Source organism: Fulmarus glacialis, unplaced genomic scaffold (assembly GCF_000690835.1).
Source record: "Fulmarus glacialis isolate BGI_N327 unplaced genomic scaffold, ASM69083v1 scaffold18274, whole genome shotgun sequence".
Lineage (NCBI taxonomy): Eukaryota > Metazoa > Chordata > Aves > Procellariiformes > Procellariidae > Fulmarus > Fulmarus glacialis.
Genome location: NW_009210102.1, coordinates 2,258 through 27,644, shown reverse-complemented (window position 1 = coordinate 27,644; position 25,387 = coordinate 2,258). Strand labels below are relative to the sequence as shown.

At 40.0% G+C, this 25,387-nt stretch overlaps 1 protein-coding gene across 1 annotated transcript in view; it reads right to left on the bottom strand.

Moving 5' to 3' along the window:
- The window catches only part of EVC2 (Ellis van Creveld syndrome 2), a gene marked incomplete at its 3' end in the record, with an annotated part of 51,670 nt that extends 26,661 nt beyond the window's left edge, over positions 1-25,009 (bottom strand). The window contains exons 1-8 of the mRNA XM_009577071.1: positions 24,961-25,009; positions 18,255-18,415; positions 17,656-17,721; positions 12,990-13,176; positions 10,812-10,921; positions 9,029-9,091; positions 3,337-3,471; positions 1,697-1,848 (exon numbers count right to left, since the gene is read on the bottom strand). Coding sequence (XP_009575366.1) covers positions 1,697-1,848; positions 3,337-3,471; positions 9,029-9,091; positions 10,812-10,921; positions 12,990-13,176; positions 17,656-17,721; positions 18,255-18,415; positions 24,961-24,982 — 896 coding nt within the window. The remainder of the gene's footprint in view (positions 1-1,696; positions 1,849-3,336; positions 3,472-9,028; positions 9,092-10,811; positions 10,922-12,989; positions 13,177-17,655; positions 17,722-18,254; positions 18,416-24,960) is intronic.
- Between the last annotated feature and the right edge of the window lie 378 nt (positions 25,010-25,387).

The window sequence follows — 25,387 nt, the reverse complement described above, 5'->3', positions numbered from 1 at the left end:
TGTAGGAGTTCACATTGCAGAGATCCTCACTCAGTCAGATAAACTGCACCACCAGTAAGAGAGGAACAGGTATACATTCAATGAGTGCCAATAAAACCAGGGAAAGAATAGAAAAAAATATGGTAAGTGCATCTGTGTGTCACCTCCTAACAGTAAATGAATCAGAAGGACCAGTTTAAAACTATAAGAAATTAGAAGAATTGGATAATCTAAATTATTGGTTTAGGATTAGGGATAGGTTTAGGATATAGACTTAGGGATTAGGAAGCATCCATTGCTGACAGGTAGAGGCTGATTTGAGCCCTTCACAGGAACATCTATCACCCTTTCAATATCTTTCATAGCAGAAACTATTGTAACTCTGGATGCCTTTGTGGTCCATCTACCATCCTGATCCCGAAAGATGGAAAAGATAACTCAGAAGGTGAAGGTTAGTGACTGTTTGTTAATGGGCATCTACCTCCTTGGAGGTAGAGAAAATAGAAACTGTGAGGAAAGAAGTGGAAGCAAGAGAGACATTTGTGCTAACTGCATAAGAATATTAAAAAAACTTTAGCCCCTGGATACATACTCAAACTAAGAAATTAATTATGTTTTATGGGTTTAGAAATAATCCAGTTATAAAAATAATCCTATCCAAAGGTTTGCAAGAATATTTACCTTTCCAAACCACAACCATCTGAAAATAGTCCAGCACTTTTTTTTTTTTCCAAACTAGCTAGATATTCACTATCCCTGAAATAAATTAATACTAAAGCGAGTTAAAAAAAAGTTTGATCCTGTTCTTCTTAACATTCACATAATGATTTTCAGGATAAGTCTTCTCAAAGCCTGAGTTGCTATATAGTTACAAATGCAAGGACCAATGTACAATTTACAGAGACAAGTATCCCAATTATCAAGGAAATGCAGGAAATAATAATAATGTTAGTTACCCTTTATGAAAGAAAATTACTTCCATGGTCCCATAACTTTTCTTTTTCAGCTTCTACAGATTTTATAGTTGCATAATACTGCCTGTAACCTAACTTGCCAGGAGCTAACGGTAAGACTGAACAAACAAAATCCGCTCTGTCCTCACATCAGACCTTTTTATCAAATTCAGCTGAAGAACAGATGACCTTTAACAGCAGCATGTTTCTGTCAAACAGCCCTGACTGGCCTTTCAACAACATCAGGAGAGTTTGCTCTACCCAGTGGTCCCTCCGATTGCAGCTACGTGGTATCTTTCCGGCAGCAGTACGAACTGTCACCCCTTAGACTCTGATCCAAGTGTTTCCAAAATATGCTGCTAAACAGCAATGCCGGCACCCAGTAGGGGCTCTCTTTTCTAGGACAAAAGCCACCCTTTTGAAAGCAGAATGTATTCAGCAATAGTAGAATACACCCTTTCAACATCTTCTTGTACACAGAAAAGTTTCCCTTTACTTAGTGAACCACAGAGAAGCAAAACTAGATGTTAATTTGGATTGGAAAACTTGCATGCCTAACGCCTAGATGGTAGGTAAAGCAATATGAAATATGACAATTTTCAGTTCCCACAGATGGCTATTTAATACAGTTCAAAAATCTAAGGTAGTGCAGTCACATGGGTAAATGGATACTACGAAGAAAAATTGAAGGGTAGATGCTCATGTTCAAAGGTACGGTTGATAATAAATGTAATAAATGTAATGTAATAGCAGTGAATTCTTACTCTTCTAAAGCCTGACGCATGTTCCCAGATTCTTCAAAGGACAGAATATCGATGATTTGATCGTTCATAATTATATCTTCACTGAAGAGATCACCTGAATTAAACTGAGAATGCTCCAGTCTGTGATTTTCATTGAACTCATGCTGCATCTCCTAAAAAAAACCCAAAAACTAAGTAAGCTTCAGATTATAAAAAAAATTTACACTGAGTGTCTGATCTAATTTTATTGCAGGTAACTCTGGGTGAGTTATCATCAAACTGTACAGCTGGAAAGGGCATAAAGAGATCGTGCAATTCAGATACATATCTAAAATCAAATATACTACTTTTGTTTCAGGCTGAACTTTTTGTATATAACTGATCCGGAATACAAATGAAAAAATTAACGAAGAAGACAGAAGACTCTACACTGATTTCAGTAGGCTTGTGAAAGCCTTCTAGGAGGTTAACTTTCTAGGCCCATTTTTAAAAAATTACCATGATATACAAATTATATATGGCAAGATTACACTATTACAAGGTGAACAGAATGAAAAACTAATCCTATGAATGATGGAAGTAACTCAGTTCCCAGTTCAGTGAGACTCCTTTGAGACTAAGAGCTAATAAAATTACTATACAAAAAACCAGTATAAATATCTGATGCTAGGACCAAACTGGCCCTTTTTCATGGTTTCATTATCACAGCTTTTTCCATAAAAAGAAATAAGGCACACCCTTTTCATTTAAAGAGATTATTTTTTCAGGCCTAGAAGAAATAAAAATGGTTGATGGAGTAATTTTCAACCTCAGAAAATAAGGCTGGAAGTGAGTTGTGAGCTCCTCTGGTCCGTCCAGAGGGATGGGAGATCCACCACCATCCGAGCAAAGGAGGGATTCAAACCTCCGAGCACACCTCTCTTAGAGGACTGCTCCAATCACTGTAATATTCTGATTGAGGTCTCTAGCTCCCTCCCCTTGAAGTTGTTCCACTTTACATAACTACCTCAATAATTAATAGAAGCAAGGGCTGGAACTTGGACCAACCTGACGAATATTTATCGAAGACTGTATTTTCTCTCTTCAGTACGTACTGAAACACTTTCTCCAAACTAGCACAGCTTGGATAAAGAACACTGAAAATGCTCCATCCCCAAACCCAACTGTTTTGCTTAATCACAAGAGACAGGCACATCCAAGGAACTAAGACCTAAATTCAAATCCCTGTTCCTGATAATCAGAAATACAATTTGGACCCAAGCTCGAGGTGAGTGGTCTACTCCCTGGGCAACTGCTTATAACCCACAAACATCCTCCCTCTCTCTCATTTGGGGGGATGAAGAGGAGAGGAGGAAGGGAGGAATATGAAAAGAAATGAATAGCCAAAGGGTAACCTCCCTCCAGTCTGAAGCTAACATCCAGGTACTGACAGCAGTTCTTTTGATCAGATTATCATTCTTACACTCCCCTCTAAATCTGATTGTGCTAAAGATTAGAGGTTGTAGAGATTACACTGCCTGCAAATCCAATCCATCACTTGGTGGCTTTTTATTTATCTTCAAAAACTCTTCAGACAATCTGTATTAGTTAGCAAGTTATATCATCAGATATGATCAATGAAAAAATTTAAATAAAGTACTGCTACAGACAGTATGACTCACCTGGTTTTTACTATGGAAACTCCATTTTAATATTTGGGTTCGGTAAACAATGAAAAAACCAGCACATGTCAATACAAGGGAAACAAAAAAAGCAATGAAGAACCCTGAAGCATGGATGGCATGGCTGTACGAAATCTGAAATTAAAAACCCATATTATTAAAACTACATTTTAAATATATATAAAGATCAGACTCAAAGATTGTATCTGTAAGCAATATAGTAAATTATTTTTAAATGGCCTCACGCAACTTCAGGGTTTCTCAGCATTAAGTTATAATTACTACATTTTTATTAACATTTTCAAACAAGTGTCTGTTTTCCATAGGTTTTCAAGTCAGCATGGTTCGTTATGTTCACCTAGTCCAAATACCTGTGTAACTCCAAGCAACAGAACTCCCACAGATTGAATTTTAGGTGCTGTACTTAACAGCCTGTTTTCCAGTGTTGCCAACCTCTCCTAAGTCTCGTTGAAATTAATGGCATTTGATGTTGCTTAGAGACTCCAAAAAATCAGTCTAATGTTGGCTACCTTTAATTAATGGCCTTTTCTCTGTTCAATAAAACTCAGTAATCACCACAGGGAAAAAGCACCAATGTGAGTTCAGCATAAGTATGTAACCGACAGTTGACAAAACCCCCCAATTTGTGTGCACCCTTGCAGTTTCTGCAGAAGCCAGAGGCAGAAAAGAATAGCAGGAGCACCGGAACCACGAGCCAGCTAACAACTTCGCAGGCCTTTCACTTTAGCTCTTAATTTAATCTTTAAATTGAATTGCATTAAACATTAATTTTTACTTCATACTCCACGAGGCAAAAGTTAATTCAGTGTTTGTTTAGTTCTTTGAGATTTCTGGATGAAAAACATAATACAGCCATTAGTAGAATGTTTCACCACAAACTAATCACTCTGCTGGGGCCAGAAAGTGTAAATAATTAACATGCTGCTTGCAAGCTGGGCTTGGTCATCTCTTGGAGCAGAAACCTGAGAGCATTCCATGGAGTCAACAGTAATTCTGCATAGGAAGCGATAATCAAACGTGGTCCACAATTTGAAAAGGATTTATTTATTTTATTATTCCAATTTAACAGCAGAATTTTATCCTTTTACTGCCTAGTTTTTCTCTCTCTGATATGTTTTTGTACACTGAAAATCTGTCGTAACTCTAACTGAAAGGAACTGCTTAACGTCAGGCTTTGTTTCACAGGCTCAGTTCTCAAAGCTGCTGGAGATGCTCAGCACTCATTGATTTCAACGTGATTTCAATTGAATTAGGCAATGGTGTCAGTGTCAAAGAAATCATCAAGACGTTAATACAGGCTACTAATTGGCACTTGCACAGTTCCAAGAAGAAGATCCAAGGTTTACTTCACAGTATTGTACATACAGAATCAACAATTGCTCTGACTGACAGAGGTATGTTTGGTTTGTTTTTTTGTTTTATAGAATCATAGAATGGTTTGGGTTGGAAGGGACCTTAAATGGGGACACCTTCCACTAGATCAGGTTGCTCAAAGCCTCATCCAACCTTGCTTTGAACACTTCCAGGGATGGGGCATCCACAACTTCTCTGGGCAACCTGTTCTAGTGTTTCACCACCCTCACAGTAAAGAATTTCTTCCTAATACCTATCTAAATCTACCCTCTTTCAGTTTAAAACCATTAGCCCTCTTCCTATCCTACACTCCCTGATAAGGAGTCCCTCCCCACCTTTCCTGTAGGCCCCCTTTAAGTACTGGAAGGCTACGATAAGGTCTCCCCAGACCAAATTCTAGGCTAAACAACCCCAACTCTCTCAGCCTGTCCTCATACGGGAGGTGCTCCAGCCCTCTGATCATCTTCGTGGCCCTCCTCTGGACCCGCTCAAGCAGGTCCATGTCTGTCTTATGCTGGGGGCCCCAGAGCTGAACACAGTCCTTCAGGTGGGGACTCACCAGAGTAGAGTAGAAGGGCAGAATCACCTCCCTCAACCTTATTTTTCAATGTGCTTAGTCTAAAATAATGAAACCCTTGAAGAACTTTGAGGTTCACTAAAATGTTTTGGGACTAAGTATTTATCCAAGTAAGCCAGCCATGTGCTGAATTCCTTCTAATACCTTTCAGTATCTTTAAGTTTTAAATGGAAACAAGAAGGAAAAGAAAACGAGGAGCAACACATTAATTTGCAGGTTCCACATGTAATTACCAACACATTGTCTGAATGTTTTTCTTGTTGTAGCTTCCTACTGCTTTTGCCAATTGCTTCCGTTATGCTCCCCTGTACCATGGGCGACCACTAAGGACACCCAGCACATCTACATCAGCATCAGTACGAGCTCTCTCCTCTGATTCTGCGCTGCCCCCCGCTTCCTTGCCACAAGCTCAGTTAAAGCTGCATCACTTTGCATTGAAAGATGATTATGTAAATATTAAATAACTCCTTTCCCTAACCCAGTGTTTACTCCCTTCACAGATCAAAAGGTTTTTGCCCATACCCCTTGAACAGTCACAGAGCCAACAAACATCTGTGTGTGACTTGGAAAAAAGCAATTCCTCTTAAGTCAATCTGCTGTCCCCAGCTTCTCCATTGCACTAGGTGGTCAAGAGGGAATCACAGAAGGATTCTCCTTGAGCTTTGCCACACCAAGACTCTGCCTGAGGTCCCACCGCCTTCAAGGAACAGGAGATGCTGTAGATAATACTTAGGGGAAAAAATGCTGCTTTGGAACCACTTCATAATTTTGTCTGACTTCACTCGCATTTGTCTAATTTCCAAGCACTCCATGAAATGTACGGATCTCTCTAGGCTTCTGGGGAAAGCAGGAATCTGGTGAGGCTATGGGTTCAGTGAAGCTGAAATGAAGCTGGTTAAGTTTTGATGGAGAAAAAGTACTGGCTAATGAATAATCCTGTGCTTTCTGAGTAAAGTAAAAGGCGAGACCTATGGTGGGACAGTCAGTCTGCATCAGGGCAGGCAGTTCTGTCAGAGGTTAAGCTCCAATGGAGAAAAATGGACAGGGAATGATCTATGCTTTTATACTTAAAGAAAATGGGTTCTGGAAGGACAGTCCATGTCATTAGGGGGCTGTAAACCCAAGCAGGAGGACACAGCAGGTGCCAAATGGCATCTGAAAGCATCACAGCGGATGGTACGGGGCAGGTGCCAGAGCCCCTGCACAAGCCACAGCGTAGGACCAGTGTTGGCACTGCAGGCCGACCTTCAAACTACTGACACACCAATGAGCCTCAAAACCCATATCCTAAGCTAACTTCTTAAGCCATCCCAATAGTGGGAAGAGGCATTACAGGCCCAAGTTTCTTTCAAAAACTGCTGCACTCCCACTGATTTGAAGGACGCTGAGGGAAGCAAGCCTGGTAAAAATCAGAAAAAAAATCAGAAAAAAGTAATTATTATCATCCATCCCATGCAACGTGCTTAGATGGGAGAACTTTCTCTTGTCCTTTTCACTATAGTTTCCTATTCAGCATCAAAACCACTCAGCCAAGGGCAGAGGCACACAGTACTCACAGCCCCTGAAGCGCTGTGGGAAGACATCTGGCACGGAGACTCAGATGAGCACCACTCATATTTTTTCATAACCCACAAAATTACCTTGTCACAGGCAACCAAGCACTTCCTTCCAGCAGCGCAGAAATGAAAATCCACAGGGTTTATAAAACTTTAAAGAACAGCACAGTAGACAAGTGTGCAAGCAAACCATGTGAAAGCTGATGGGACCAATTTAGCATGGCACTGCCACGACTACATAATTAATTCTTCTCTTTTCTGTCCCCAAAGTCAACATTTAGTATCCACTTAGTCACATGTGTGTTGGCTTTACCACACCAATGAACAGGTTTAAATAATGATTGTTAATAAGTAAAATCTGAGATTGAGAGCATTTATGACAGCTGAAGATATGGATGAAATACAATACATCGCACCTTTTTCAGCTGATCATAATTTCCTTGCACAAACTGATTTCATTCTGAAACACCTTATGCTTGGCCACAGCCCAAAGGCAAATATTATGCACGTGAAACATGATGTGTTCCATAATTTCTAAGCTTCATTTTTCAAAAAATAACAGTATTCTTCACACACCTTTACCACACATTTTAATTACAAAACCTATTCTTTTAGTAAGTTCAAATGCAGCTGAGCTAATTTTACCTAACTATGGAATAGTCCCCAAGAACTTTTTGAGGTCTAACTATCAAGTTCAAGTTGGAAAAAATCCACACCACAAAGGTTTTAAGTATAGTAATAGATTGCAGGAATTTTCACGGTGGGCTGAGACCAATGTAACTTACAGTCTTAGCGCAGACATCACCAACTGCTGCAGATCAATTCACAATGAGCTCTACAGAAAAATATTCGTGAAGCTGTGTTTCTAACCCAGTCAACTACTGCATGGCTTACACCTTCAAGAATAAGAGTTTCCAAAAAATACATTTACGGTAATTCCAAGCATAATTCTTAGCTATACAAACATCCAATCCTTTTAAATCTTACTAGATCTTTATCCAGGAACAACGAGTTCTCTAGCTCATGTATAGTTTTACTTTATGTCATGTTTAATTTTGGTATTCATTTTAACAGAATGGGCACTTGATCTTCAATTATGAGAAAGCTAAGTCTGGACTTACATCTATTACACTCATAGAAGCTAAGAGGGCAAGAGATCCCCAGCAAAAGAGAATACTGGAACAAGAGGCCCCTGTGCCCAATCTCCAAATAGACTACTGATTTTAAAGGTGGAGAGGAACTCTGGGACAGGCCCATGGAAGGAATGAGTGGTCTAGTCCTCAGGACTTCTTCAGGTAAGCCCCATCCACATGAACTTTAGATTTCAAATGATACAACCATGGCAAAAATGTTCTGGGGTGAAACAAACCATGTTCTTCTCCCTGAACACAAATAATCACAGTGTTCTTGCCAACCAAGCCACAATTCCTTAAAAAAAGACTCCTTGCAACACAGCAGCCTGTCAAGGTAATGAGGGGTTGGGGGAGAAAAACAAGTTTGGTGAAGAGATTACTCTAGTAACAAAACTGATGGATGCAGTGGGGATTTCCCTGATTAAAAAAAAAGCTAGAAGAATGACACTGTTTGCTGCAATCAATGTAATTCTGAAGGTTTATTTGGCCTCTTGGAAACCATGTTATTTCAGAAGCCAAGAACAGAAAGTCATATTGGAAGGATGACTAGTTAAAAAACAAAAGGCAAACATAAACTATGCCTCTCTGACTGCGGTTTTATTTCTCAGGCTCCCCACACAGCTGTTTTCTGATTTGTGTATCGGCATGATACAGAAACCTTTTCTCAATAGGTAGAGGATAACTCCACCCTTTTCGAAAGGCAAAAAGCTTTCCCATGGTGGCTAGTCACAGAAGCACGTGAGCATATTCCTCATCACAGTTCTTTGTGCCTGGTCAATTCTTCAAATGAAAAAACATGGCTAGGAATATAATGGAAGTTTGTAGATTTTCCACACTAAATATTGCTGCTTTAAGACAACAAAGATCCCCTATCTTGACTCCTGTTTTCTTCCTCTTAAAATCAGAGACAGCAAAACTTGTGTATGATTAATAGCCTACAGCTGAGTGATGAGATATAAGTACATAACTACATCCTTAGCTCCTAGGATTTAGTTTAGATTTCCCTAAGTTTAAGCAGGAGACTCAGCGTAATACCAAATCATAGAGTTTACCTTGGTCTTTTCTTCTTCAGTTATGGTGAACGATGCTGTCAATGATACGAGATGTGTTTTATTCTGAGAGATACAAAAATATTACGTGTATTAAAAAAAATGAGCAGAATCCACTGGCAAACAGTCCAGAGTCTCTGGAAAAGCCTCTACTTAGAGGATAAGCTATACTTCTCATTAAGCTTAAAGCTGAAATAAATCTGATAGGAAAATGCAGTTTACTTAAGGATAACACTAACAGACATGTTGGTTGCCAAAAAGGACTGTCGTCGTTTAATCCCAGCCAGTAACTAAGCTCCACCCAGCCGCTCGCTCACTCCCCCCCGGTGGGATGGGGGAGAGAGTCAGAAGAGTAAAAGTGAGAAAACTCATGGGTTGAGATAAAGACAGTTTAATAGGTAAAGCAAAAGCCGTGCACGCAAGCAACGCAAAACAACATTCAGTACATCCCATCGGCAGGCAGGTGTTCAGCCATTTCCAGGAAAGCAGGGCTCCATCACATGTAATGGTTACTTGGGAAGACAAACACCATAACTCCAAACGTCTCCCCCTTCCTTCTTCTTCCCCCAGCTTTATATGCTGAGCATGACGTCATACGGTATGGAATACCCCGTTTGGGGTCAGCTGTCCTAGCTGTGTCCCCTCGCAGCTTCTTGTGCACCACCAGCCTGCTCGGTGGTGGGGTGGGGTGAGAAGTAGAAAAGGCCTTGACTCTGGGTAAGCACTGCTCAGCAGTAACGAAAACATCCCTGTGTTATCAACACTGTTTCCAGCACAAATACAAAACATAGCCCCATACTAGCTACTATGAAGAAAATTAACTCTATCCCAGCCAAAACCAGCACAATGTGCTCTGTGGGATACACTCCCCTTTAATCACACAGAGGCATATTCCGGTGTTCATAGAATTACATTTTTCTGTGCCTATAAAATCTGGGTTGACTGAAAATGCATGGAACAGGAGCCATAATCAGTGCATATGTCTCTACTCTTACAATTCCCTATTTCTTGAAGTCTTGCTCTCTACCACTCTAGTACCACTCTTATGCACATTGAACATTCTTTCCCCTAAAACAAAGGAGATACAGCAGTTGAAATAAAAATACATCTACAGGTTCTAATTACATGCAGTTATGAAAACCACACAAAAAATATCAAGCCATATTTAAGAATCAGAAAATTTTACTTTGGAATAAACCACTTGTCCTGCCTCCTACTCAAAGCTGGGCTAACTCCAGCGTTAGACTAGTTGTCTCAGAGCCTGGTGCAACTGAGTTCTCAAATATCAGCAAGGATGGCGATTCCTCAACTTCTCTAAAAAAATCTTTCAGAGCTTCACAACTCTTACACTAAAAAAAAAGTCTTCCTTATCAGCAAGGTGGTTTTCCTTTGCTGCAACTTGTTTTTTTGGTTAAAAGAAATTATTTGCTGATAAAAATATGGCAAAACTTTCAATCTCTCACAGACTATGGGAATACACACATAAGTATGTGGAACACCATTATTTCCAGGATACATAGATAAACTGGAGAGAAATACAAAAAGTACAGAGAAAAGCTACAGGACAACACACAAACATACTTCACCTATTTAAGGAGGTCTAGGACTTCCCAAGCTATGAAGAATAACTCATGTATTTATAAATTCATGGTAAACAATCAAAAAGCCTAAGAACTTCATTTCATTACTTGCAGGCCTCATTGCTTAGGCAGACAAGAACCACCTTGGAGACTTTTTTTTTTTTACAAAAATTGTGAAGAGCAAAACAAAATTGTAAAAGAAATACCTGTGATGAACTCCTGAAAGTTAGCTTTGCAGGCAGTGTCAAGACCCTGCCATCCCACATTTCTTTTGCATCAAGAAGTGCAGAGTAGTTGATTGCAAAGTGTTCTCCACCTGTTAAAACAGAGAAAAAAACCCCAATTGTGTAGATTAAGCAGGTGAGGTACACCTGCCAGCAATAGTGGCCTCTAAGTAATTGTGTCTGCATTTTCTTAAATAGAACAGTAGCTACACTGACTTGAAAACAACTCAGTAGTTGCACATCTTTTTTTACACAAGAAGACTGGGTGTGAATCTCTGAAGAGCTGAGCACCCAGCCGAGCTCAGCTGCAGTTACAGATGTTTGCAAAATTTGAAAAGCAAGTTCAATATGAATAAAACATCTGAGATTCCCCTTTAGACTGTGCTTCCTCACCAGCAAAAGTGCTCTCCTAGGAACCAAGCTGCAGTAAGCTCACAACACTGACTTCAAGGGAATTCAGCAGAGCAGGCAGCCAGAGCCTACCAGCATAGTCTAGAGAGGAAGGATAGGGATAGATTTGCTCTGTCCCAGGAAAATTTCTCAAAGATCCCTGGGAAAGGCTTGGAACAGCACTGGAGCTTCTCCTTTCTGACACAGCAGATGCCCCACATCCAGAGTAGACAGTTCCTGGCCATATGAGCCCAGCAACATCCTTTGTATCTGCTGCCTCCAAGAACTCAAGCAAATTTGGCCTGGGATCTGGAAACTGCATTAAAGGATGCCTCAAGCTACTGAAAAGCATCATGTTTTGACTGATACTAAAATTCAACATGAGATATTTAAAAATATTTTTTTTTTACAAAATGGACAGCCTAGATTAGAACCAGTAACTGGCTCGTTCTCCTCCCATTGAAACCAAAGAGAAATCTGACTGAGATTTCAGCTGAATTTTGATTCACAGTGCACTGGAGCACTGAAAAATTATTATGGCTAACATGCAGCATGACAGTACATAGGCCAGTATAGGCACAGCCTTTCTGTCCAGCCCTAGTGGCAAGGTATGGGATGAGTCCAGGACTGACATAGTAATGACCAAACCTTAAACTATGCAGTAATCTGTTCTGCTGGATTTTCTTCCACTTCAGTATTCTTCATGCTGATTCACGCAACGTATATGGGCTGGAAAAGCTACCTTCAGTTCCAGATTCAGTAATTATAAAAAAATTAAATAACTGCTCCAACTTGGTTTATTAGATCAGCTCTGTGAGCCATTTTTCTATTCCTTCTCAGGGATCATTCTTAGGAACCTCTGTTGAGAGCCAGCAATTCTTTGACATTTTCAAAAAAGACAGCCCTGTAATCAGTACCACTACTCACACTGCTGTTATTAGAAATGGAGTCTGGCTATCCATTTGCAATCAGACAGCAGCCCTACTTATTTCCCTTTCCTATTTGGAAATCTTTCACCAGTAAAACACTATCATAACCCTAGATACTTCAACCACAAACAGGTATCACTGAACACTTCTGAAGCTCCAAGAGAAATATCATGACTCTCAAAAGCAAGCTGCTAATTTTCTATGTGCTTGTGCTTAGGAAAAAGGAGATGAAGAAATCAAGAAAGGTAAAATTTTATTGATGTGCAATGATCCAACTGCTACCAAAGGAACAGACTGACTCCTAGAGTAGAACAGGTTTATCTCTCTATTACTTGCTTTGATTTTATAATTTGCTCAGTTTGGGGAGAATGGATACTGAGAAGAGCTGCCTTATTTCTGATGAATCATCTTGCCTGCTTGCATGGCCTTTTACAATTCCAATGCACCTCAATATCTCAGGAAGCCAATTTGCCACACTTAGCTAAAGAAGGAAGACTCGTCAGATATGATTAAAATGGCTTGTGCAGCAGCTTTTAAAAACATCCAAAATGAACAAATACTATCATGAAAGATTCTGTTTCATTTTGATGGCAGCGACTTTTACAGAGTACAGGCGCTCACTTCTGTGCCTAGGAGATCAGAAGCAGTTCAAATGTGGGAGTCAAAATGTGAGTTAATAGAACTGTAAATGGCAGCACGAAATCTTTCGCAAAGTTTTTCACCTGTATTAACTGATAATCGGAGAATTTACACCACCAAAAATAAATAAATAAATATCATGATTTGAACAGATGCTCTTCCACATGTGTAATCATGGGTACTTCCCTGCAGATTTTGTTACCTTGCAAGAATCTTTTCCTGTAAATCTGTATGCCACCTGTCGTCTTATTTCCACTGTTTTTTTGAACGTGTAAACCAGTGATATTGTCCAGGATGATAAGATCTGTAATATTTGCTGAGAGCAGCGTGTTGGTGTTATTAATCAGAAGTGTAATGTATGCAGTTTGAGGGTCATGTTCAACATCCACCTGAAAACAGAAATATTAGTATTAATGGTGCAAAATGGCTGTATGTGCATCTTAACAGCAAAATTCATAGTCTTGATCACTAATACAAGTTCATTATATGTGTAAACTGATTTTCTGAAGGCATCCTGAGCGACATGCAAATGGCACTACACTCAGTTTGATCTCAAACTCACAAAGAGATTTTAATCTTTGGTATGTCAAGCTGTTGCTTGGAGACAAAGGGACAGAAAGCCAGAAGTTGGAAACCCAGCTCACGCAGAGCCAGAAGTGAAAACAAGAATCTGAATATCCCCATGATGCCTCATACAACACAGAACTGGATCATAACTTTATAACCATAGTCTGGAAAATTCTTAACTTTGAACTTCTGTACGACGAGGATGTTTCTTTTGCAAGCTGCCCTCACTGCAAATTCATTTTCTCCATGCAGTTTTGTTCTCTATTTCCCTTTTTTCATGGCAACTGCACTCTCCGAAGGGTGCCGGCTGCCTCGATTCACCTTTCCCATGGGAGGGCTGATAGAGCGGCCAGTGGGCTTGGAGTTCATGACTCCGCTTCCTGTTAGTGGTGAAGTTCATATGCTAATCACCGATCTCTAGCAACACGCACTCATGTGATTTTATTTATTTATACCAGTAGGCCGTTAACTCTTATTGAGTAATTATACCCTCTAAATGAAATTACTTTGAGCACAGAGTTGCTTAATGACCTCTCATCTTCAAATTGCCTTCCCCTATAACTCATATTAAACCAGAATTGTCTAAAACTTTATCAGGTCTATAATATGCTGGCCTATAGTATAGCCATGATGGTATATCAGGCTTCTAATAACGACACCAGATTAACACTTATTTAACTGACCGAAGTATGATTCAGGCCGAGCCTTTCTCTTTTTCCCTCCTCCTTTTTAGGAAATGTCAACTCTGTATCTGGACATCAGCAAAATAAATAATAAAGCAGCCCCCACAGAAATTAGTTCTAAAAATAGGAATTGTGATAGACTTCAGAATTCATAGCAGCCACAGGGTTCGACATACGTAGTTTTGATTTCATTGTGCACCACTGATCTCTGCATTTCGTATTAATTCAGTATAAAAAGATTACAGTTTTAGGATATCTTATGAATGAAGGAGAAGAAACAGTTTATTGAAATTATTATTGCTTAGTTTGCATTTTTCTATTTAAGTGACAATAATTAAATATTTGGCATTCGAATAAATCTGTTTATATATAACTAACTCTCCTTGGTATACTACACTAAATTTTCCAAACTCATTACAGCAAGTTCAACCTCAATTCTATTAAACAAATCTTATGGAGGAAAAAAAACAACTATTTATTGTACTAGATTCTGCAAATAATTGTCAGCATGTATAAAAACAGGCTTAACCATATTTGTGAGGAAAGCATTACCAATTTCATATGTTTGTATATAATGAATTATACCCCAACATTTATGAGACTTAAAATCACCAAATATTAAAAATGTGATACATTTGGGGCAGATTTTTCTTTTCCTGGTTTCCGAACTGGCAAGATGCAGTCAACATGCATTTCAACCTTTCCTGTGCAGTCACAAAGGCTAGAAAGTTGCTTTAAAAAGCACAAACAAAATGAAACAGGGAAAAAAGCCTCAAAGCCACATAAAGGAAACCCAAAGCCACAAAGCAGAGACCCTGACCCAATCACCAAAACAAGAAAACACACCTTGAAAGATTCAAGGTTCAAACTGCGTAAGTTGTTAATACTGTATATGCTCCACAGTAAGTGTGGATGGGCTTGTGCAGACAAACATGTATGCACCAGCAAAAGAGGGAGCTGTGGAAACCGGGGGAAATAGAAAAACTTTTTCCTCGCTTCATTTTCCCATACCTTTCCCTCGCTCTTCTGTGAGATGAAGGCAAAAAATGAGGATTTCAGGGTGTCTTCCTGTGCTTCTAATCAGGCACAAATATATTCCTTTACAGTTGGGAAGAGGGGATGTAAACAGTAATTTAGATAAATTCCTACAATAAAATAGGCAGAGAAAGTAGCATGTGTATATTCACAGGCAGGTGGGGGAATATGGCAGCATTAGTCCTCTCCTTCCCCTAGGCAGAAGGTTTAATGCACACTCCCACACACTGTTCATTCTCTTTCTCCAACCAATTTTATACTTTCTCTTCATTTTGTTTCATTTAATAAAATTCTTAATTCCATGACTAAACAAAGCAACCCTTCAGAGGTATCCCAACCGTACCTCCTATCTCTTACCACAACCTTCCTCAGGTGGCCAAAAGGCCACATTTGTTGCATTTCTGATTAATATTAAATACATGTTTTGCATTGTTTATTTTTGACTGGCAGTCAGTTTTAAGCTGAATTGCAAAGCAGTGGAAAGAATTTGGATTTTTTTTTTCTGATAGCACTGGAGAAAGCAGTAGATGAGAATCAAGCAGTAGGGAAGCTCCTGGGTTTGACCTCTCCTAGAAAGAACCTCCCCCATATGCCGCTGCCATTAGGATCAGCGGCCACTGGATATCTCCTTTAAGTTGCTCTCTAATTTGCCTGAATATGTTTTTTCTTGCTTTTGGAGCAGATGATTATGCTGCCAACCACCTACAAGAACCAAACCCAATGGCAGCCACTGATGATGCATAAGTGCATACTCCATTTTCTCTCTGCTGCTGAAGCACACTGTGTGTGTCATCACCCCCTGCAAGCGATGTCACTTCAGGTACCTGGGAGAGTGGAGTGAAAGAACCAGAGCAAGAGCAAGGACATGGTAGGAGAAAAGAGAGAAGGAAGGAATGCCATGGAAATGAAAGGAACAGAGGATCTTTGGGAATAAGTTAGAACAACGAGAAACAGGAAAGGAATTTAAAAAGTGAAAGATCATAGAATCATAGATGATCTGCAATGCAAGAATGTTTAGGAGATTGGGAAACAAGACAGGTAAATGTTTTAAAAACCAAACAGTCAAATTTAAAGATTTACTTCAGGTCTGCTAAAGATTATTGTCATTTTGAAGTACTATTACAGAAAAGTTCATGTCATACTATGGAATGAAGCTCTTAAAGCTTCATTAAAGAACAAAGCACATTTCTGGAAAGAAGGAAGGGACTGGGTGCTGGAAGCATAGGTAAAATTTTAACACCCCAGTTTCAATAAGGGTATTTCTGCAATAAGGTGTTGGAAAAATCATGACTCCAAGAAGTAAACATATGTCACCTCCATGCTCTGAAGAGCCAGGAGCCACTCATGGTAGGAGGAGGAAAATGTGCAAAATTCACTTTTTTCCATTTAAAACAGCTAAAGACCACCATATGGCCAGTCTGTCTCTTAGCAGGAAAGCATCTGTTCAGATGAATTAGGATTGAAGTAGATGACAAGGTAAGCAAAGGAAAATAAAATGTGAACTGCATTTGAAGGGGGAAGACAATCAAACACAATTGCATAGTTTTCAGTAATTTACAACTAATAGCACTGCAAAATTATTTTCTGATAATCCTAGCATCTACAACAGATTAACTTTGATCTTGTACAGCAGGATTTCACAATTTTTAATGAGCCTGTGTGAGGCTGTGCTATGAATAGCAGAAAAAAATAACATGTAACTGTCTCAAACTCTCTGAGAGGCTCTGATATAAAAATTGGGAATCTACAGCCAGAAAAGCAGAATATTCTGTGTTACTGCTTCTGATGTCTGAAATGCTCGCTATTCAGCCTCATTAATTATGATATGCCACCATTTCAATAACAACATTATAGGTAACTAGTGCCATGAGGTGTGATGCATATTCATTCTTCTCTATGCAAATGATCTGGTGCAGGTTATAATGTCACCTCTTCTGTACTGGTTACTGAATTCTCTACCCTCATATGCAACATTTCAGTGGCTGAATGCAGATTTGTCTTAAAGTTGGACGCCCTTTCTCTCTCCAAGGGACAGGTAAGATGAACTGTCTCCAATTATAAAAATTCAGATTTGCTTCATCCAGTGCAAAAAAAACAACAGGGAAAAAAAAAGAAAGGAAAAATAACAATGCCCACAATGGGCATCACAGAGCTTAGTGCCCCATCCTTCAAAAGGAGTCCATACTTGACACAGGTAGCGCGCCCATGGTTGAGCCAGGAGAGTATCTCAGAAGGCCTATCTCAACCTCAAAGAAGTTTGTCTCTATCTCTACCCAGCCTTGTGGCTGATTTCTAGAGTTCACCGGGCTTTGCCCATTTGTAGTTTTACAAATTCACACCGAGGTATTTACTTTGACCGCAGTCCAAAATCCCTTAAAGTCTGAGAGAAGATTTCACTGACTTCCTTCAGTTTTCAATCAACATTGCAAAACTGTGCCTCTTACAGAGGGTGCAACCATCTTAACATCAAAATGGATGTTCTCCCAAATACTAAGCATGGGCACAATTCTGTTCCCACTTTTTAAAGGACATTTGGGTACAAACTTCCTACCAAATTAACAAGATAAATGCAAGAAAACTTACCACACCACATTTCTGAAGGGTTATTCCAAATCCAGAAGACACTGACATATTGGACACATCTTCAGGCTGTGGAAGAAGGGTCCACATAGTGTATGAAAATATCCTAATTCACAAACTGCAGCACAAGTTAAATTATGTAAATAATGAAATGAGAAAAAAAATTTAGAGGTATTAATCGTCTTCAAATTTAAGAGCTTTGTTATCCCAACAGTTAATTTTTTTTTCTAGTCCAAATTTGTGTGAACGACTTATTCCCACAAGTAATTACTAGCATCTTAATTGATATATTCATCTTTTGGCTATCACAATTCCCTAGCAAAATACACTACGCACAAAGTTCATCAGACTATACAGATCCATTTCATTACTAAGTGTCTATCAGAATTTACATAGCAATCACATAGCTGTATCTGTCACAATAATTCTTTGGAAGTCTCACAACTAGTTGGTGTTGCTGAAGCCATCTCAAGTGAACATAATCACCTGAGACAGAATTAGAAACGTACTAATTGGGTAGTAAATGCCCAGCAACGTTCACTTTTGATATAATTGCTACAATCCTTACAAATATTAAAAGTGGCAAACCATCTTTTACTGACCAGCTGGTGGTTAACAGAAGACTCTCGTTTGAACAAAACCTTCTTTGTCCATGAGGGTATCAAAGCAAACAGCGAATGGCTCCACTGATCATCCGAGGCTGCAGAAGTCAAGAGCCGGTGAGGGGCTTCACTTGCTTGAATGATCAGAGGTAAGGGCATTGCTGAAAACCAAGGCAACGCTCTGCATTAGAGCTAAAGCTGGCTCCTATGCAGCAGCCGCTTGGTGTAGATTCCAGCCAGGGATGGGGCTTGTGGTACCTGGTACTCTGTGTGCACACAGCAACCAGCATGCTCTCCCTCAAAGCACTTAAAATCAATATAAGCAACAGAGACATGAGGCCAGACAGGAAACACAGTTGGGATTTGCCCCACAAAACCCAGCAGGAGTTAGAACAAAACTGCTTCCTACCTGGGGAACTCACATATACCCCACAGGAAACTTCTTGTCTTTTAAATATAAAGCGTCTAATGCATGAATTAAAAGGTTTCAGCCTTAAATCAACTGTTAATATTCTCAACACAAAGAAATTTTCAGCAAAGCATAAATAATTGAAGCACTTTACAACAGGAGTGGCCTCAGTGTTCTACTGTGGGAGGAAGTGGTTTTATTGGACAAAATTGTGGATATATGGGCCAGGAAAAGCTAGTTGTTTCTATTTTACATTCAGTTTTAATTCACTTCTCTAAGTTTTACTTAAATACTTAAACCATTGTTAAACAATGCAACAGACTCAGACTAATTTAGGGACTGTAAAAATAACAAGATAAACTTGGCGACAACAGAAATATGTATAATTACAATACCAAATGTTTGCATATCTTCGGGGTTGGAATTTTTTCAGGGTAATCATGCATGGCATATTTCTGTTTCAAGACTAAGCCACAGCCCAAATCACTCAGGACGACACCAGTGCTGAACTGTAAGTGCAGTACAGATCTGCTAGCTACCAATCTGAGCCCACGTGGCCATGGCACTCCCCAGCAGATCCAAGTATCATACTTCATCCCACCTCCAACGGCTCTAAACCTATGTTCTGACTACTGAATCAAGCCTCTTCACAATTTGGTATAGATATATCCAAACATTGAAAAAGATTCATTATATATTTGCTGTGTCTCTCATATATTAATGCAATTGCGACCCCATTCCTATGGAGGTGGAGCACCAATTCTCTGTTTTGTTTTCCTTCCAGACTACAGGAGATGCACTTTCCTTTACAGTAAACAGAAACCCTGATTGAAGAAATGGAGCTTCTTTGAAGGGCTTTGTAAGAGTCAGGAGTCAAAATGGCAAAATGCATGGGCTCTTTCGAGCAACTACTGCCTTGAAACTGCTTCTTATTTAGCAGATAATTGCCTTCTGTATTTTGGATGAGGGAGGTCAGCCAACAAGAAGGGGGTAATTGCTTCATAAAATATCTTTTGTTCTTGTGCCCTATGCAGCACGACACCTCCATCAGCACACCCAACTGCACTTTTCACGTGAAATCAAATCCTGATACTCCCCTCTGGAAAGTATCAAGTCCACAGTAACCAATTTAATTAACTGATCATGTTCTTTGACTCTGAATAAATCTCGGGATTACTAATTACGCAGATGAGTCTGTTTTCAAGTTGTGCTTTGTCATCACTTACAATCCCGAGATAACATGCCCAGCTCCCAGCAGAAGTCTCCAGGCATGTTATTTGGCTGCTCCATGATCGGTAATTGGAGATTGGGGATTTTGCAGGTTCTTGACATTATGTTAAGCAGCCTCAACATTGATGATGATTACAAGGATACTTCTGCAAATTCACTTGTATCTTCCCAGCACTCAGTGGAAGGTTTTGCTTAAATAGATTCAATCAGTGTGACACATGTCCATACAGCAACATGTGCCACTGCCTTCCTCCAGAATTTTTCTCATCCTTCCTATTAATTTTTAACAATATAGGCTGTTTTATAACGCCCTGGTTTCCCTTGCCAGCAAAGCAGCACTTTTCTATCTCATTATTTTTTGTAGTATCGACTGTCAGTTAAATAAAATATCTTTTTCCTGTCCACATATATTTAACTGTCACTAGAACATTATACAGCTCAGTCCAGCTGACCTACAAGAACATAACTGCTTTTCCACATAAGTTGCTGCATACTCTTAACATGAAGACAACATAATTGTATTTATCAGTTCACCTGCTGTCTCTTTTCAGATAAGGTCCTAGACGGATTGTAGATGGCTGATGATTGCTTGAAAAGCAGGACACTGAGTATCTGAGAAAGGACGGTACAGGCATAACACATTCTGTGGTTTTCACGTCTATTCTAGATTTCCATTCTGAAATAGTTTTTTTTTTTAACAAATAGAGTCATCTGAGGTTGGAAAACACTAATACTTGACTCCTGAGGTCTTTCACTAACGAGCATCGAGCTTTCTTTTGCATACCCTGCTGCTCAGAAGCGCAAGCGCACCATTGTTACTGCCCCTTCAGAGGTGCACCCCAATTCTGACACCGACTCTGCGGTCTCCTTGTTCCCTCCACTGTCTTTTCTTCTTACAGCTTCAATCTTTGCCATTTTTCTGGCTGTTTTCAGAAAAGCTATTATCAGAGCTGCATGGTCTTCACTTCCATTAGCTTCTAAATGGAAACTATTCCCACTCCTTTTGAAAGGGAAACTTTACAAAGCAGGGGAACAGTTTCAGCTTTACGCACAGCCCAAACAGCCCCCACTCAGCGGGGCTTGCCAGGCTGCCACCAGGCACTCCCCGAGTACAGCACCTCCGGCCAAAACATTTCCCAGTGAGCAAACCAGCAGAGCACGAGGCTGAATCTGGCACTTTCCTGCAAACATCTCCAAAGATGCCAAGTGAAACAGTTCATCAAAGAAAGGTGGTAATTTCACTTTCTTTTGAGATGTGAGACAATATCACCATCTTTAAGATGAAATTTTTGTTTTCCTTAATTAAACATTCCACATTTTTACAATGTATTATCAAGTTGTTAAATATTTTATCTTACTTTTAATTAGCACATTACTAAAATGGTTTCCCATGATTTAATCCTCCATAAAACCAATATAAACAGATATACCAGAACCCTGTCTTAAACTGCATATTCCTAGCTAATTACCAGGGCTGGTAGGTCAACTTTGTATTGAATTACAAAATGAAAACATGAAAACAAATATTAGTATAGCTGAAACAGTTGGAAGATTGGTGTAACATTTTACCACTCACATTACTATAGCATTCACTCAGTCTCACATATGCGCAGTGCCACAACAATACGAAATGACAAATGCACAGTTGATCAGAACAGCCTCCGCTATTTAATGCTGTTCAATTTTCTTCGCTGTTCTCCCCCAGGTAGTCATTTGCCACTCCTCAGCTTTGTGCACTATTGCTTTGGGTGGTGATCTTTTGTTCTTTTGGACCTCCCGCAGCCACACTCAAGGCACACGCAATACACTTCGGAATGAGAGCTCCCCACTCCCGGCTCTCACTGCATTTGCTTGCTGCTCAGGCTGTGCAAATACCTGGAGGATCTGACCTGGTACAAAATGCACCTACCGCGTGGAGACTGTGGCGACAGTGGGTCTGTGTTCATACGGGCTGGGGGTGGGAGGATGGGTATCTAAGAAAAGAAACTGTCCTCTGTTTGTGGTCAGCATACTGTCCTTTGCTAAGAAATCAGTTTTGTGTAACAACAGGGATCTTCAGTGCTAAAGCACAAGCCTTTACCACTGGACTAAATGGGCTGAGTCCTGAACATGTTAGTGGCACAAATGGACCGCCATTAGAAGGGTAGGTACAACACTATAGTGCCTTACTTGTTCTTGATAGAAGTTAAGGTGAAGGTTATTCTTGACCATGGCAACCAAACAGGATGATACAAAATTAAAATAATCTTACAACAGATTTGCAGCTAAGGCTCCAGTTTGTCCTTAAGGCTCCCATACCTTTACAATACATCCTAACCTGCCAAATCACAGCAGGAAAATGAAGACTCTGACAAGTTTGTGAAATGTCAAGTTCAGAATTAAAAATTACCTGACACTGAGAGGAAAAAAAGCAATTTAACTAAGACAGTCATTCTAATTCTTAGCTCTCAAGGGCTGCATATTTCAAGTCTCACATGTGCAGTCTGATTTGCTTTCCCCCAGAATTTATCAGCAAAGCTTTGAATAATCTTGCTTTATTTCAGTGGGGAAGAAAAGAGTTAAATATACTTGCTTACTATATTTTTGTTGTTGTTGTTGTTGTTATGAATTATTGCCTGCCCTGAAAACCATCCAGGATACAAGATCCAATTTGAAGTCCTTTCAATTACACACAACAATGAACAGGCAAAGGTAGTAATTTACTGTATTCAGTTTTGAATGCTGCTATTAGCTTTTCTTGTTACAAAGTTAAAGAAACTATGGGCATCAACAAGACAAAACAAATCTACTTTCCAGGCCTGTTTTGAGTAAGTCAGAGCAGACTCATACATAACTCTCAAAAATCCATTGTGTTCCCCAAACACAGGGCTATTCTGGGATTGCTTTTTCTCATCTTATCCAGAAACAACTCAAAAAACCTTCCAACAGAAACCCTGAGATCAAGGTGCTGCCACAAACCATATCATTTCAGCACACTGCCATTTTCAATGACAAAGGTTTTATGCAGAAGGTCCCATCTCACTGCTTTCATTGATAACTTCCTCAGTAAGAAATAAAGAGTCTAGTACCTTGATTAAGCAAACCACTAAAAACTTAGCTTTAAATATGTTACAAATTCATGTTTACTAGAATGGGACAATTCTCAATTATAAAATCAAGTATACAATTCAGTGCTTGTAGCAGCCACTCATTTAACACGTTTATTTACCTACTAACAAAATGGCAGTGTTTCATAGAATCATAGAATCATTTAGGTTTGAAAAGACCTCTAAGATCATCGAGTCCAACCGTTAACCATTAATTCTGCCAAGTCCACCACTAAACCATGTCCCTAAGCGCCACGTCTGCACGTCTTTCAAAGACCTCTAGGGATGGTGACCCAACCACTTCCCTGGGCAGCCTCTTCCAATGCTTGACAACCCTTTTGGTGAAGAAATTTTTCCTAATATCCAACCTAAACCTCCCCCAGTTTCCTCTCGTCCTATCGCTTGTTACTTGGGAGAAGAGACCAACACTGACCTTGCTACAACCTCCTTTCAGGTAGTTGTAGAGAGCAATAAGGTCTCCCCTGAGCCTCCTTTTCTCCAGACTAAACAGTCCCAGTTCCCTCAGCCGCCCCTCATCAGACTCATTCTCTAGACCCTTCACCAGCTTCGTTGCTCTTCTTTGGACATGCTCCAGCACCTCAATGTCTTTCTTGTCATGAGGGGCCCAAAACTGAACACAGTATTCGAGGTGCAGTCTCACCAGTGCTGAGTTCAAAGGGACGATCACCTCCCTAGTCCTGCTGGCCACATTATTTTCAACCACTAACAAAAAGATACTGCGTGTCAAATTCCTCCAATCACCCCACTTTTTCTTCAGCGCCAGAAGGTTCTACTGAACTACAAAACCACGTACATTTCCTCTCTCAATGAATGGTACATTAATAATTTGCAACCCATCAGAAAGCAAGATGCGAGCAGCAAAGATGACATTGAATAAATACAGGAAAAAAACATGGAAGCTCAGGAAATCTGAATTATTTGCTTTTGTATTTAAACTAATAAACTCATTTGTGAATTAGCCATGGCACAGGGAAAAGAAATTAGAGGCATCTCACTAGATGACTGCTTCAGAGTGTGTAATTTCTTGGCAAATGCATGTCATGAAATCATCTCTTGGGGAACTGCAGCCATGGGGGGGGTCTATTTCAAACATTGCATTGCCCCTGTCAATGCACTGTATGAGGATGTCGTAACCTTTCAGGGTACTCATCTCCACCACACTTGGTGAGGTAGCCCACTATTTATTATACACATGTAAAGAAAATAAAGACCAGAGACTCCAAGAAACTAAGTGACTTGTTCAAATGTACACAAAGAGCCTGAGGCAGTCAGCCCTCAGACGCAGCTCCTCCAAGCTGTAAGGGACTCCTCTAAGTATTGGGGTACTCTATTTCGATCAGATTAGGCAACTACCACTGGAGATGTTCAGTGTATCTGAGATCAGTGACAAGTATACTTGAGACCCTCTAAAGAGTATTAGCATCCCAGCAACACTTCCAGACCCCTTACATCTATGAGTCTTTAACAACGTGGTCCAGGACAAAGTGTATTAGTTATTGTAATTGCAGAGGTCTTTGAAAATAGCTTCAGGAGTAGGTATTGCAACAGTGTTAATAAATGCATGGAGGTTAAGTTAGCTTCTGAAAAGGAACAAGGTCTTGATCAGCTTTAAGTAAAACTGGTTTTCCACAACACTGGGAACGGTGGGCATCAGGGGGTGCTCCCCTACGTCATTATGTTTAATGAGGAAAAAGGGCTCCTCCTGAAAATGATTCAGAGCAGGGTACGAACTAAGGTCTTCTCACAGGGGATCCATTCTAGATGAGCTGTTTAGGGAGCCTAGAGCACCCTCGTTCCTAACTTCTGAGCAAATGCTCCCCTGTTGCCCAGGATCAAGAGTCCTACTGATGATAGCAGGCCACCAGGGCACAGCTCCAGACCCCTGCCCACCTTCACACCCATGCCCTGGGAGATCTGGGACTCCCACAGTGCTGAAAAGAGAGAGGAAAGAGTTACATACCTGTCATTCCCAGACATCCCATCTCTTTTTGAAGCCACAGATTATCTTTAATAACCTAAAGTTAACACAGAAGAGAGCAATTATCAAAAAGAACTGTTTTCATAAATGTCTAATATTGAACTCTTATGCTGAATTTATGCTTCACAATTAGACAGAACCCTGTTCCACAATGCCTCCAGTTTCCCAAAATCAACTACCAGAAGAGACACAACACAGCTCTACAGGTCTCCCACAGCTCGTCAAGCAGTCTGTCTCCCACTATGGCTATGCACACTTGGGGCTCAAACTGTACTTACACTCCATATTATCAGGCTGTGCCTCTGCGCAATAGTGGAGCAGAAGGGTTTGCTGTCAGTTTGTTCTTATAAAATAATCTTTCTTTGCCATTTTCAAAGGCAGATTTGATGACACAGGAAACCTCTATCAC